Source organism: Pelecanus crispus, chromosome 15 (genome assembly GCF_030463565.1).
Source record: "Pelecanus crispus isolate bPelCri1 chromosome 15, bPelCri1.pri, whole genome shotgun sequence".
In the NCBI taxonomy this organism is placed as follows: Eukaryota; Metazoa; Chordata; class Aves; order Pelecaniformes; family Pelecanidae; genus Pelecanus; species Pelecanus crispus.
The window spans coordinates 5,633,378-5,647,283 of record NC_134657.1 but is presented as its reverse complement, the minus strand read 5'-3'; the positions used below and the strand labels follow the sequence as shown (position 1 = coordinate 5,647,283).

The following is a 13,906-nucleotide window of genomic DNA, read 5'->3' as shown; positions in this document are numbered from 1 at the left end:
CCCTTCCCCGGGCCCGGGCCGGCGGCGGGGGCGTTCCGCGGCTGCTGCTGCGCGCCCAGCGCTCGGGCCCGAGGAGGGCGGCAGCGGCCGCGTCTGGGGACGGCGAGGGCGGGCCGGGGTGTCCCGGCGCGGGCTGGCTGTAGGAGCAGGGTACGCGCGGTTGGGAGCTCTCATCGCTGCGTTGTGATGTCTCCGCGGCTGCCGTGGCGCCTACGCTCTGTGGCCGTGTTCCTCGCTGCAGCCCTGTCCTGCTTTCCCAAGGCTTCGGAAAGCGAGCTGCTGTCACCGTGCTGGGGCCAGAGCTCGCTCGCTTTTAGGAGCGAGAGCGTGTGTCGGTGCTGCGTTGGATGGTTGACAAAAAAGGCCAAGCACTACTAACTCATGCACCTCTCGGCTTGCTTTTCGCGTGAGTCTCCGCATTAAGCCTCTGACCTTTCCAGGAGCTGATGGTGGGGTCCTTCCTGCTCTAACGTGTGCATATGCAGAAGACCAATATGTTTTTCCTAATTCTCAAAGAGTCCCGGTAACTCATCCCTTCATGTGTTACCTGTGCGTAGCCTTGTAGGAGCCGCAGGCCGCGCTGTATTTGGCCGTGCATCTGTTAATTATTTTTCAGTGGGGGTGCCACAGTAACAAAAAAGATCTTTTTCATGTTTTCCGTACCGCAGGGAAACTTGTGAGACTTGAAATGAGCTCCTGCCAAACTGGAACTCCAGTGATTGTGCAAGGGAACGCACAGTCTTACCCACTTGCTGCTGGGTTAAGCTTACAGTGTTTTATATGGATTGGGCCCAGGAGTCTTTTCCTGAAGCCTGACTGAGTAACTTTGTTCTGTCTGGCTGGGGAATTTTTAGAGTTTTACTTTTTAATGTGAATAGTGGTGATATCTAATAGGAAAGCAGTAAACAAACATCCCTGGGTTTACAGTGCTTATTCTGGGTAGTGTAGCACAATATTTTGCAATTGGAGCATTGTGAAACTGGTTTTCAGTTGGCTTGGAAATACATGTGACCGCGTAGCTGAATCTGCCAGGAAACTGCTTGGCTAATTCACCCATTTCTGTGGGTATGTGGAAAAGAATGACCCACCCAAACCCTTCCGTTCCAGAGTAGGTACCTGCTCTTCAGCTGCCGTCTCTGCACAGCATCACGGTAACTGCAGCCTGCCAAGGTGCAACAGGCAGTATGTCAAACTTCTCTAGGTTCCTGGAATAAAGGTTGCTCAAGCAAATGTAAATATTACTTTATTGCACTGAGAAACTTTGTCATCTGCATGATAAGCCCATAGTGGGGGAAGGAAAACCAAACCTCTGCTTAAAATAAAAATAGTCTATACTGCAGGCAAAACCTTAGGGGCCACGCTTCTGCCCCTCTGCAGTTGCCATTTGCTGGATTCCTTAAGTGGGTATGTGGAGCTCAAATAGCACAGCAGGGAGGGAGGGAAAGGAGGCAGTCACAACAGAAGGCTGGGGAGAGATGATACGAGATGGATTCACAGTGTACCTTGTTGAAGCTCTCCGGAGAAGAGCGATGGATACTGGACCGTCCCTTGAGGGAGTGATGTGCCCTGTGGGGAGCTCTGAAGCTGTCGCCTTGCACGATGGCAGAGCAGAGTGGCTGCAGTTGTGGTTGGCTCACTGATGCTCAGCTGCTGCGTGATTTCCGTGCAGGGAAGGAAAAGCCAGGGAGTCTCTATGTGAACTGACCTTTGACCTTTGAGAGGGAAGCCCACGTGCCCAGAAGGCAGAGCAGCATCGCACAAGTGCCATCCTGCTGTCCTAGGGGGGCTCCCTAAAACTGCCCCCTTCTCACTGCGTCAGGGTTGTAGTCTTGGGAAGCCTCTTCTTCCGAGAGTGGGAGTGGGGGACCGCTCCCGGGGAGGCTCACTAGGGTCACAGTTGGAGACCTTCAGCATCCATCTGGGCTCACATGCGAAACAGAGGAATTAGTCAGGAAGGCGCTCTGGGAGCAGGAGTTGCCACATATGCCTGCATTTTGCCTGCTCGCAAACAGCAGCCAAAAGGTTTAGCACAGCCAGCGTGTATGGGCTGAGAGCTGGGATGTGCTGGGACGTTACTCGCACAGGCACGTTCATTTTTTCTCTGCTGTAATTGGGTCTTTCCTCCCATTTACCAGAAAGGGGACAACCTGCCTTATCTTGCTTGCTTACCTGACTTGATCAGAGAGTCTGCTGTACACTCAGTCACAGGAGAAGAGAGATCTCCGCTGGGGAGGGTCTGTGAAGAAGACAAGTGCCCAGCTCCTTTTGCCACTGAGGTCTCTGTAAAGCTCCTGTATTACTCAGGTGAGTCTGCTGGGGAGAGAAACACGGGATTTATAAAGACCAGATCAAGCTGCAGGTAGGGAGAGATATTCAGAAGTTCCTTGTTTTGATTTAGTTATCCTCGTCCTTTAGCTGACTTAGATCCCGTGTTGATTTAGTGATAAAACAGTGACTTTTCTGGAAGCTTTCTGGGGGAGAACCAGTCAAGAGCTAGGACAACGTCCATGTTTCATCCCTCTGCCATTCAAGGGGAGCAAGGGCCAGGCCTTTTGCTCCAGGCTAGGAAAAACAATCCCAAGGAAGTCTGGGCAGGTAAAAGCTAACAGCCTTTGGTCCTAGGGCGTACGTACAGATATGTACAGCTGTAACTGGAGCAATGGAGCCAGTGATACATTTTCTAGCTGACTGTGAATATATGAATATGATGAGACACTTTTCTGTCTGGTCTCTGCCTGCAGAAGGTTAAGATGATCATGTTCATTCTCATACCCGAGATCCATTTCTCAGTTGTATGGTCACGAAACTGCCATTTTAAAACAGCGTAATCATGCCAGTGCAAAGCCTAGTGAGACTGCAACTCCACTGCTATAAAAAGCCATGTACTTTTTCCTCTTACTGTCAAAAAATGGCTGGTTTTCCTACACAGGTAAAATTAAAAGGTGTAAGTTTATTGACCATAACCAAAAGTTTTGAAAGAAGTTAATTACCTTGTGAGCTGTGAAGGCTATGCTCCAACTAAACACAACTTCAGAAAATGAAATTAAGAGAATGAGATAGCCAGGGTAAGAGCTTCTGAAATAATACTTGATGTAATGAGAACAGCACAATGGTTTATTCACTTGTTCCAGATTATCTCTCTTGAGATGTAAAGTCATTGCAGTGTTTCTAGGTATAAGAACTAAATGTGTCATTTCTCTTAAAAACAATTTTATTTTGGATTAGAGAAACAAGAATAAGCAAGAACGAGTGAAGGGGGATTTTGGTCAGGGAAACCAGCTGTTACTGGCTGCAGTGGTTTGAACGGGTGCTGAGTGGAGAAGACCTGAACGGGTGCTGACATGCAGCCTTCAGTGATGGAAAGTTGCAGGAGGCAGAACACAAACCCCATATTGTCTCCTGGCTGCATACACAATCGTCATGTGGCAGCATCTAGACTGGCTCATGTCTAGACTCAATTTTAAGGACTAAACTTCTTCTGCCCCTGTGTTGTTTTATCAGACCATTTTGTCTCCCAGTAGCTCATTAGAACCTATTTCAGCTCCGTTCATGAGAGTAGTGGTGCACGAGTCACTGAAGTGCAGTGTATTAAAGAAGAGCCTGTGTACTGGAACTGCCAGTGCTTGTGCTTGTCTCTGAGCTGCTAGGACAATATTGACATGAAGCAACGCCAAGATAGCATAATACCATTTGAGCAAAGTCCCAAACAGGAGGTTGTTGAAAGCAGTACTTAATTTGCAGGCACATGTGTGTGTTTGTAGCCAGCTCTGAAATTTGTATTGAAATTGGATTTCAGTTTCCCGGTCTAAAGCCATTGACACCCCCTCATTAACTCAGCCGTGGGAACAATGCTTATGCTACTGAAAGACCTTAGGCACACGCTGTCTTCTGCTGCTTGATTTGCGTAAGGAGGCTGCAGGCTTTTCAAGAGCCCCACTTACTACCATGATTCAAATCACGGAGGGGAGGAGAGACTGTTGGGTGGAGGATCCAGGCAGAAGTCCCTGGCTCTTCACCCATGGGAAAGCAGGTACCTTGCATTGTATTTTGCAGTGTTATAACGTGGATTGACAGATTTTCCTTTTTAATCCTGTCCTCTAGTGTTCCTCGGTCTACCTCTTCTTTCCCAAGATGCTGAGAAGAGTCCTGTGTACAGTGTTGTTCATGGGCGCCTTGCCATCACTGGCTGAAGTGTCCCAGGGCCACATCTCAGTGGTCTTGCTGGGAGCCACAGGTGATTTGGCCAAGAAGTATTTGTGGCAAGGTCTGTTCCAACTCTACATGGACCAAGTGAGCAGTGGCCACAGCTTCACTTTCCATGGGGCTGCACTGACAGCTCTGGAGCCAGGGCAGAGGCTGATGTTTGATGTGCTGAAGAAGCTGGCCTGTCCCCCAGATGAATCTCCCAACAGATGTGCTGTGCTCAAGGACCAATTCCTGAAGCTGAGCCAATACCACCAGCTGAAGACTGCCGAAAACTACACTCTGCTGAACAGAGAGATTGAGACGCTGCTTCGCCAGGAGGGGCTGAAGGAAGCTGGAAGGATCTTCTACTTCTCAGTACCACCGTTTGCCTACACAGAGATTGCCCGCCACATCAACAGCAGCTGCAGACCGCCTCCAGGAGCCTGGTTGCGTGTGGTGCTGGAGAAACCTTTTGGCCATGACCTGGAGTCAGCCCAGCAGCTGGCTGCAGAGCTGACAACCTTCTTCAGGGAAGAGGAGATGTACCGGGTGGACCACTACCTTGGCAAACAGGTGAGCAGCTTGCAATGCGTAGCCCCCTGCCAGGTTGAGGGACCTAGCGGCTGGGAGAGCGTTGGATGTCAGCTCTGCATCTAATGCGAGCGTTGATCCCCTCTCAAATGCAGGCAGAGCCACTGAGTATGCTCCCAAGCTTCCATTTGCTTATGGAGTCCCGTACTGTTATTCTTGCCCAGTACTGCGCTGCTGTCCATCCTCTTACAGAACAGAGGAAATGTGCAGACCAAAGCAGGGCTTTCTCCCATTGGAGTGATGAGCGTCCCCTCTCCAGAGGGAAGCCAGGGTGTAGGGGTGAACTGCATGTGTGCATGAAGGAGAGATGCAGAATTCATCTGGTCTTCTCGCCAAGGTCAGGGCTTTGATTTCGCTGAATAAGCAACGCCCTTTCCCTCTCACAGTTCTCCCATCTCATTACACACAGGCCTCTCTGCTTAGCCGTGGCTTCTGGAAGCAGTTTTTAATTTGATATGATGCGGAGCTGATGGGATGTTAGTTTTGCGGGATGCTTAGGAGAAGGTTTCTTCCTGCCCTGTGCTCTGCTCAGGGCATGGAGGACTGGCTGCTGCAGGGGCGGCTCAGGATGTGGAGCTGCATTGTCCCAGAGGGAATGTGTTCAAGGACACACCATCCTTGTTTTAGAGGAATGTGATGCCACATTTTGAAAGTAGCCTGTTCCAGCCATGGCACTGTGGCCAGATTTTACTCCAAAGGTTGCACGTCCAGCTGCAAGGAGAGCATCTCTAATAAGATGGGGGATTTCTTCTCTTTTTTTTTTTTTTCTTTTCTTTTTTTTTCTCCCAGAAAGAGCAGATGGCTTTAGTGGTGTAAGCATCCGATCTGATGTATTTCAGCACTTTGGAACTGTACGTTAGTCCCAGGACGGTCTGACTCAGCCCTTTGTCCTTTGAGGGATATAAACTGAGTGCCTTGCAGTTTGTAGTTCAGCCTTTTTCACATGAAACCTCAAAATGCCTCAGAAAGACCTTTAATGTCTGCTCTGTACAGTCATTGGAGACCCCATTGTGCATCACTGCAGGTTCTCTTGCTGATTTTCTCTTCTCTGACCCACTCTGCTCTCTGCTGCATGGCATGTCTGCTGACACTCCAGAGCTGGCCACATCCCAGTGCTGGATGGGGCAGTGTGGCAGAGATATTGTGGAAATCTGGTGAGTTTTTGTTGGGTCTTCCATTTTTCCCTTCACAGGCTGTAGCCCATATCCTGCCTTTTCGAGATCAGAACCGACAGTTTCTGGATCCAATCTGGAACCGACATCATGTGGAAAGAGTGGAGATTGTCTTGAAAGAGACTGTGGATGCTAAAGGTTGGTGAGGCGAGTGTGCAGAGCTAGGCTGAATGAGTGAGAAGGAGAACTGGCAGGTTCATTAATTGTGTGAAAGTGGCCCTTGAGGTAGTGCAGGTGCAGAAACAAAAAAGAGCGGATGAATGATATGTTGCTCCCTGGAAATAGAGAGGGGCTGTCTTACATTTCCTATGCTAGGGACTGACTCACTTCCAGCTGATGTTGCTGCTTCCAAGAAAAGATTCCCATTGCGGTTCAGCTGGGAGCAGGGGCAGAATCCCCCACCTTTTTCTGCTGCAGGGCTTTGGGGGCATTGCACCTCGCTTTCTATCCCAAATCTTGGTAAAAGGCACCAGATTTGAAATTGATGCAATCTAAGGCCACTTCAGTTCAGCGCTACAAAAATCTGGTTGTTGTAACAACAACCCTTTTGTATTCCTGTCCTGTTAGCTACCAAGCTCACACCGAGCATACATTTGCGCTATTCTTTGGAAGATGCTCTTGCATCTTTTGCCTGGATGTTGCTCATATCGGCTAGTTGGTGTCAGTCCAGGTACCTATGTCACTCTGTGTTTGTCCGCTTGTTTCTTTCCCTTCCTCTGTAGTAAGAAAGAGCATTGCAGAGAGAAAATCCAAGCCCAGAGCTGCTAGCATGGGTCTCCTGCTGAAGGACACGGCTGCAATCCCTCCCTGCAATGCTGCAGCATCCGCTCTGCAGTGCTCAGCATAAAGCACTCTGGGCTGGACTGCCACCCGCAGCACTTCTTGGGATGTCAGGCGCCCTCAGTTCTGCAACATCAGGATTGCTTCTCCACTTGCTTTACCTCCTCTTCTACCTTCCTCCTCCTTCCCTCCCTCCCTTCCTTCCTCAGCCACCACAAACTCAATTAATGCAACTTTATCAAACTTGGAGTAATCTTTGGTCTGGCAGCCCAGACCTCACCTGGGCCTGTTTGTGGGAGAGGGATGCACTGCAGAGAGATTTAGGGAGAACGGTGTCGTCTGTGCGTAGCCCCAGCTACACCCTGTACCCTCCCCACTCTGAACAACTTTGTAATTTTTCATTTGATGTCTTTTTTCCCCTGTGTGACTTCAGCTGGCAGCCTGGCTCCCAGCAAGTCTGCAGCATTGATTACATTAATGAATGTGCCTTTGGATTAGCGCAAGGGAGATAAATGTATCAATCGATAGGGGAAGCCTATGGCCGTGATGTAGTCTGCAGTGTGCAGCCTGCTGCTGCTGGACTACAGAAAAGCATCTGTTTGAGTCACTTTCATTGCAAGTGCATTGTCCTTCTCCCCCTGTTCCCACCTGCATGAGAAGTCAGGCAGGGAAAGAGAAGCAGGGCTTTGTGCATGAAATTTTGTCTCTCAAGCGCATAGCTCAGCCAGAGCCTTCCGAGGACATGAAAACCAGGGGAAAAGAGGCAGTGGAGAGCAGTGCTCATTGCCAGGGCCCAGCTTCAGCTGTTCTGTGGACCTGATGCGTAGCTATAGAGCTGCTGGGGTCCCTGCTCTGACCCCGCTTTCCAGCTACTCTGTCAAACCTTTTGTGTAGAACTGCACGTTGTGTGGAGTCCCAGGCCCAGGTGCTGTGACGTGTGGGACAGGAGTGTCAGGGCGAGGGTTACACATGGGCCCTGCATTGTGCTCTATGTGGGACATTTGAGCTGGATATTGCTGCCAGTCACTGACCACAGCTTCTGAAAGCACAAGCAGTCCAAGAAAGCAAAGCTGCCTTGTGCTCTGTGCACTCGGGAAGCATCAGGCAAGAGCATTACTCCTGCTGGGTTTAGGCTCTGTAAGCACCCAAAAGGAGGATTATGTCTGGCTCTGTGGAGGACAAGCAGTCCCATGGGAACCTTTTATCTTTATTTTAGTAGCAGAGACATTTTGGAAGCCCCTCTGGAGGGAAGGAAAGGCTTAGAATCATAGAATGGTTTGGGTTGAAAGGGACCTTCAAAGATCATCTAGTCCAACCCCCCTGCTGTGGGCAGGGACATCTTTCACTAGGTCAGGTTGCTCAAAGCGCTGTCCAACCGGACCTTGAACACGCCCAGTGATGGGACATCCACAACTTCTCTGAGCTTGATAGCTTCAAGGTAATTGTTGGGCCAGGAGAAGAGGAGCTTGGTACAAACCAGTTAGGGCTTGCGCTCTTGGTTCTCCTTGGTACACACGTTATACATGCAGAGGGCAAGGCTGAAAGCAAACCACATCAGTTTACTGGCATCTTACCTCCTCTTTGTCCTCAGGCCGCACCAGCTTCTACGAGCAGTATGGAGTCATCCGGGATGTGTTGCAGAACCACCTCACAGAGGCCCTGATGTTCCTGACCATGGAGCTCCCAGCCAATATAAGCAGGGCTGAAGAGGTTTTGCAGTGCAAGCTGCGGGCCTTCCAGTCCTTGCAGGGCCTGCAGAAAAACAGTGCCGTGTTGGGTCAGTATCAGGCATATGCCAGCCAAGTACAGGAGGAACTGCAGAAGGCACAAGGTTACATCAGCACAACACCAACCTTTGCAGGTGAGAGTTTGGTCTGGGCCCTGGAGAGGGGAGTAGTCTAGAGCTGAGGAGAGCAGGAGATGCGAGTCCTTGCATGCTGATACCAGCTCCATGACTCTGGACCTCCCTGCTGACACAGAGATGTCCCCGGGCATCCACCAGCATGGTAACTGGGAGCTGTAACAAGGTAATACTGTTGTCATGTTAGTTAACTAATGATCCAGTGAATGGGAAGCATTGTGTAAGAGCAGAGTCCCATTATTCTTGGTAAGATCTGTGCGTTATTTTTAGAAGTGGCCTGCAAACTCCTTTGCCTTTTCATAAAGTTGAGTTGCTCTCTGCATCTGAGGGGCAAAGCATTGGCAGTTCTCTGTGATTAGTAGACCACAAGGCCATCTCTGACCATGCTGTGTCTTCTGAACATTAAAGATTTTGCCTGAGTGATATTGGTGCTCAGAAACTGGTTTCCTGCAAGATGAAAGGAGGCTAATCAAGTAGGATACCTGGGAGGAAGCACAGCATGGTAGCTGGAGAGCAGTTAGTCCAGTCATGTCATGAAAGGGCTGAACGTGGAGCAAGAGACACAGTGGATGCCAAGATTTCTGGGAGCTAAGGAAGGAGAATGGTGGTTAGGTGATAGAGATCCCCTCAAATCTGCTTGCTGTTCAGGTTTAATTTGGTAGCTGAGATGGCTGTCATTTCAGGTGTGCTGATTCACATTGACAACCTACGTTGGGAAGGGGTCCCTTTCCTCCTCACTTCTGGGAAAGCTCTGGATGAACGGGTCGGTTACGTCCGTGTTCTCTTCAAGAACCGGGCCTACTGTACTCAGAGCGAGACTCTGAGGGATGCAGGGCACAGCCAGTGTAAAGCCAAGCAGATCGTCTTCTACATTGGGCACGGCGTACTCAACACCCCTGCGGTGCTTGTGAGCAGGAACCTTTTCCGGCCTGTCATGCCAGAAGGCAGTTGGAAAGAAGCAGTGGGTCAGTCAGACCTGCACATTTTTGGACAACCGTTGTCTGATTACTACATGTACAGCCCTGTGAAAGAGAGAGATGCGTATTCTGTCCTCATCTCCAACATCTACCATGGCAGGAAGGATTTCTTCATTACCACCGAGAACCTGCTGGCCTCCTGGGGATTCTGGACACCGCTGCTGGACAGCATTTCCCACCAGCCCCTGCGCCTCTACCCTGGGGGCGTGGAGAACCAGCATCTCTTAGACTTCGAAATGGTGAGTGGGGAAGTGGCATTCACAGTGGCAGAGCCAGTGGAACTGCTGAGCCCCAATAGGCTGATGCCAAATGATTACAGGGCAATCCAGTCTACATTTCGGCAAAGTCCCCTGGTCTCAGCATGGTCTGAGGACCTGATTTCTCAGCTGGCTTCTGACATCGAGAAGACAGCAAGCAGGACTGTGGCACACTCTGGGCAGTTCCACCTGGCCCTCTCGGGTGGCTCGAGCCCGGTGGTCCTATTCCAGCGGCTGGCAAGACACCATTATGCCTTCCCGTGGAAGCACACCCACATCTGGCTGGTAGATGAACGCTGCGTCCCTCTCACTGACACCGAGTCCAACTTCTTCAGCTTGCACAACCACCTCCTGCAGAGTGTCAAGGTACCCTACTTCAACATCCACCCCATGCCTGTGCACCTGAACCAGCGGCTCTGTGTGGAAGAGGACAGAGGCACGGAGCTGTATGCCAAGGAGATCGTGGCCCTGGTGGCCAATGCCAGCTTTGACCTGGTGCTGCTGGGGGTGGGCACTGATGGGCACACTGCCTCGCTTTTCCCCAAGTCCGAAAATGGCTTGGAAGGGGCTCAGACTGTGGTGCTGACTGAAAGCCCTATCAAACCTCACCAAAGGATGAGCCTTAGCCTACCCCTCATCAACAAGGCCAGGCAGGTGTTTGTCCTGGTTTTGGGGAAGGGTAAGCACGACATCACCACCCTGATCAGCAGAGTGGGCCATGAGCCAAGGAAATGGCCTATCTCGGGTGTCAGCCCCAGCTCTGGCCAGCTGGTGTGGTATGTGGATTACGAAGCTCTGCTTGGCTGATGCCTTCACAGTGTCCCTCCTCCCTCGTCTGTGTGGCCGTTACAGCCTGGATTTTCCTACACAATGTCCATGTTTTTCTGTTGCCAGCGGCAGCTTCAGCTCTCACAGACTCCTCTAACCTTCTGGGAAATAAGTGGCTTGCAGTGCCTCTGACATCTGAGCCCGGAAAGGAGCTCGGCTCAGTGTTCAGAGCTAAGCAGGAGCCAAGAGCCTAGTGCAGCATTTCTGGCTATGCTAGGGATTCTGACTGTGACTTTAGACAAATTACCTCACCTTGAAGTGCCTCAGTCTTCCCTGTAAGGCCTTTGTGGTTATTAGCATTTAAACTACCTTGCAGGCTCTACGGGAGACTTGTTAAATTAAGTACCTGCCAAGTATTTTTTTTTTTTTTTAATTCTCAGGCTAGAAGACAGTCATAACATGTTCATCCTCTGCCCTGCTCAGTCTGGCTGGGACAGAGTCGTCTTGGTAAAACGATGGTGCACGTGGGTCTGTAGTCTTGTATGTGCAGCCCATCTTGGTGTCAGCCAGCCACTGGCTGTGGCTGTGCTCTCCTGGAGGCACAGACACGCGTTTCTTTTGTGGCATGTGGCCCCTAAATGCTGACACTGATTTGTCAGCTCACTGCAGTCCTGAGTCTTTGCAAATTGCCCAACAGCAGAGGCTGCATTTATAAGCAGTGATTTGCTGCTTTCATTAAGTGCACATCTCATACCGTGGGGGATGGAGAAGGAAGACAGATTACTTTTTAGGCTGTTAGAATAATGGGGACAGGGTAAGGAATATGGCAGTTCACAGAGCTGTGATTTGCCTGCAGTGCAATAATTATTGAGGGAAAAACTTGAAGTTCAGAGGAGTTGCTTGGGTGTTGCGAGCAAAGAAATGGTTTTTTTCCATCTTTCTCTGTCTCATTCTCTGAAATGAACTCTTCTCTGTCTTCAGAATTGAAGCTTGCAGTGTCATTCAGTGGCTTATAAAATTTCTACGGGAGGCAGCTTTATAAACTATCAACATATCCAGCATTACAGCACACATTAAGGTAGTTACAGTGTTTGCAGATGGTGGTGGTGGGGTTTGAATTCAAGGACAGTGACTTAGAAGGGGAGGGAATTTTCCCTGTACATATCTCTTGGGCACACAGAACTAGCAAATTGCATCTCTGTGTTGACAGGGCAATGTTAAGTGGTTCTCGAAATGTATAGTGCCTTTGCTCACAGGAAGGGTTGGAGACATCTAGTCCTGCCTAGAGACCCCACTCTCCCCTTCCTAATTTTCACCTTCCCAGAATGCTGCTGTGCACAATAGAGGTGTCTCCGCTTTCGTGATATCCCCTAATGCTCCATGATCTTCTCTAATGGGTAATTTACCACAGCACACCAGAGTGCAGCTTTTGGTAAGGAAATCAAGACAGCACAAGGTGGGAGAATCTGGGCTGATGGTCCATGTGGAGGCCAGAGACAAACCCACTGCAGGAGGCTGGAAGATGGATGTGGTACTGGATGCCAGCAGGGATGATTCCGCTATGGGAGCGGAGGCGGCTTTCAAGAGGATTTCTTCCTTCTTCCTGTGAATGCTGCCTGTTTCCACAGAGAAGTAGCTGTGTGTGGGTGACCGGGTGGAGATGGCGGGGTCTGAGGTGCCCCAGGGCCTGAGGGCTGGGCAGGGGCCCCGATGCTGGCAGGAGAGGGCACCCCGACCCTGAGCAGCAGCAGTAAGTCGGGTGCCGTTCTTTCAGCAGGGCTGGTCTGCGGCTGTGCCGGGCTTGGCCACCCTTCACAGCCCTGGAGCCTCACAAAGGAAAAATAGGATCCTCAGGAGTTGGACCTGGGGGTCTGGAGACCCCTTAGGGACCTGAAAGTCTGCAGGATAGGGTAGGAGGGAGACTGCTTCAGAAAGCTGGGCTTCAAATCCTTCCCTGCATAGGGATCTGCTGAAGCCTAGTGATGAAGATGCAAATCTGGGTACAGATAGGTGCTGTGGTCTGATAGCACACGAAGCAGGGTGGGCAGGTCTATACAGCCTGCGCTCCCAGCTTGCCAGGAGCTGTTGCCTTTCAGCATAACGCTTATCTTAATGCAGAAATCAGAATTGTTGGCCTCTGCTAACTGCACAGATAAAAGTGCACTGAGCAAGCTCTGGAGAGCCTGTTGTCAGCAGTCCCTAGGCAAACACAGCCAGGGAGAACATAACCTGGCAGAAGCTATGTGCAGCAGGGAGAAGCCAAATTCTCAGGGACTGACTATGATTTCTGGCAGACACCCTCCCCCACCTTGCAGATGGTCCCAAAAAGCTGCGTTTTACATACAGTATTTGACTAAGCTGAGCTGAGTTGCACTGATGCACATCACTTTGCTTTTGCAAGGGAAAGGAGGGGAGTTGTGGTGGTGTAGCTTTCTGAAAAGCTCAAACGCAGAAGAGACACAAGTGCCTTAACTGGTCTGGTTTGACAGCCCGGATGGCTGGTTATCCATCTTTTGTGGGTGTTCGTGAATAAGTTTGCTCCTGCCTGTTTCATGGTTACAGGCAGGCTTAACTACCAGCACAAACGCCAGACGGTGAAAATAAATCACAGGGGCAGAGAGTAGCGTAGAAAAGCAGGAGGAAGGTGAGCACTGCTGGTTCCTTGCTGCAGGACTTGCTCGTCAAGTGGATGTGCTGACACTGGAGTCTGGAATAAGAGCATGCACCTAGGGGTTAACTGGAGTGAGTCCTCTGGAATAACGCTCCTTGCAGATGAGTCGTAGCAAACACTGGTTCCAAAAGACACCACAGTGGCTGAAACAGCTGTGCAGAGGGAGATGTTTTAGGTCTGGTATGTCCATAAATTCAAACAGCATTTTTCTTTTTTAAACAAAAATAGCCTTGTGAACTTCATTGCAGTTCTTTTGTATTTGGTGTGAGGGGACAAGTTTTAATGAAAAATTGACCTATGTGAGAATAACTATCTTGTTGTGAATGACAGAGTTTATTACTACTTTGCAGATGACATTGTTGTTTTCTTATTCCTGCACACTTTCTTGTTAATATTTGCCTGGCACCCTTTGAAATAAACACTGATTTTAGAGAGGTTTATTTACACTTTTAAATAAGCATGTGGTGTTTTCCCAGATAGCAGCTGTTCTTTCCAGCTGAAAATAGAGTTCATTTGTGAAGCCTCTAATGGGTCACCCCAAAATTCATCTGAGATTTTATTAAAATCCAGTAAAAGCTTACACGTTTTCCTTGGTGAACGTAGCTGTCTGGGTTTTTTGGTGGTTTGGGGTTTTTTTGGGTTTG

At 49.9% G+C, this 13,906-nt stretch overlaps 1 protein-coding gene across 1 annotated transcript; it reads left to right on the top strand.

The window, feature by feature from the left end:
- Positions 1-2,286: 2,286 nt before the first annotated feature.
- H6PD (hexose-6-phosphate dehydrogenase/glucose 1-dehydrogenase) lies at positions 2,287-13,875 on the top strand. The gene is made up of 5 exons (XM_009485627.2): positions 2,287-2,304; positions 4,102-4,758; positions 5,969-6,086; positions 8,320-8,589; positions 9,273-13,875. The coding sequence occupies exons 2-5, from the start codon at positions 4,132-4,134 to the stop codon at positions 10,628-10,630; spliced, it is 2,373 nt and encodes a 790-aa protein (XP_009483902.1). The 5' UTR covers positions 2,287-2,304; positions 4,102-4,131; the 3' UTR covers positions 10,631-13,875.
- The last annotated feature ends 31 nt before the right edge of the window (positions 13,876-13,906 follow it).

Coding starts and splice junctions, on each gene's coding strand:
- H6PD (XM_009485627.2), top strand. CDS start 4,132: ATGCTGAGAAGAGTCCTGTGTACAGTGTTGTTCATGGGCGCCTTGCCA. Junction 4,759..5,968: donor ACCACTACCTTGGCAAACAG/GTGAGCAGCTTG, acceptor TTCCCTTCACAG/GCTGTAGCCCATATCCTGCC. Junction 8,590..9,272: donor CACAACACCAACCTTTGCAG/GTGAGAGTTTGG, acceptor CTGTCATTTCAG/GTGTGCTGATTCACATTGAC.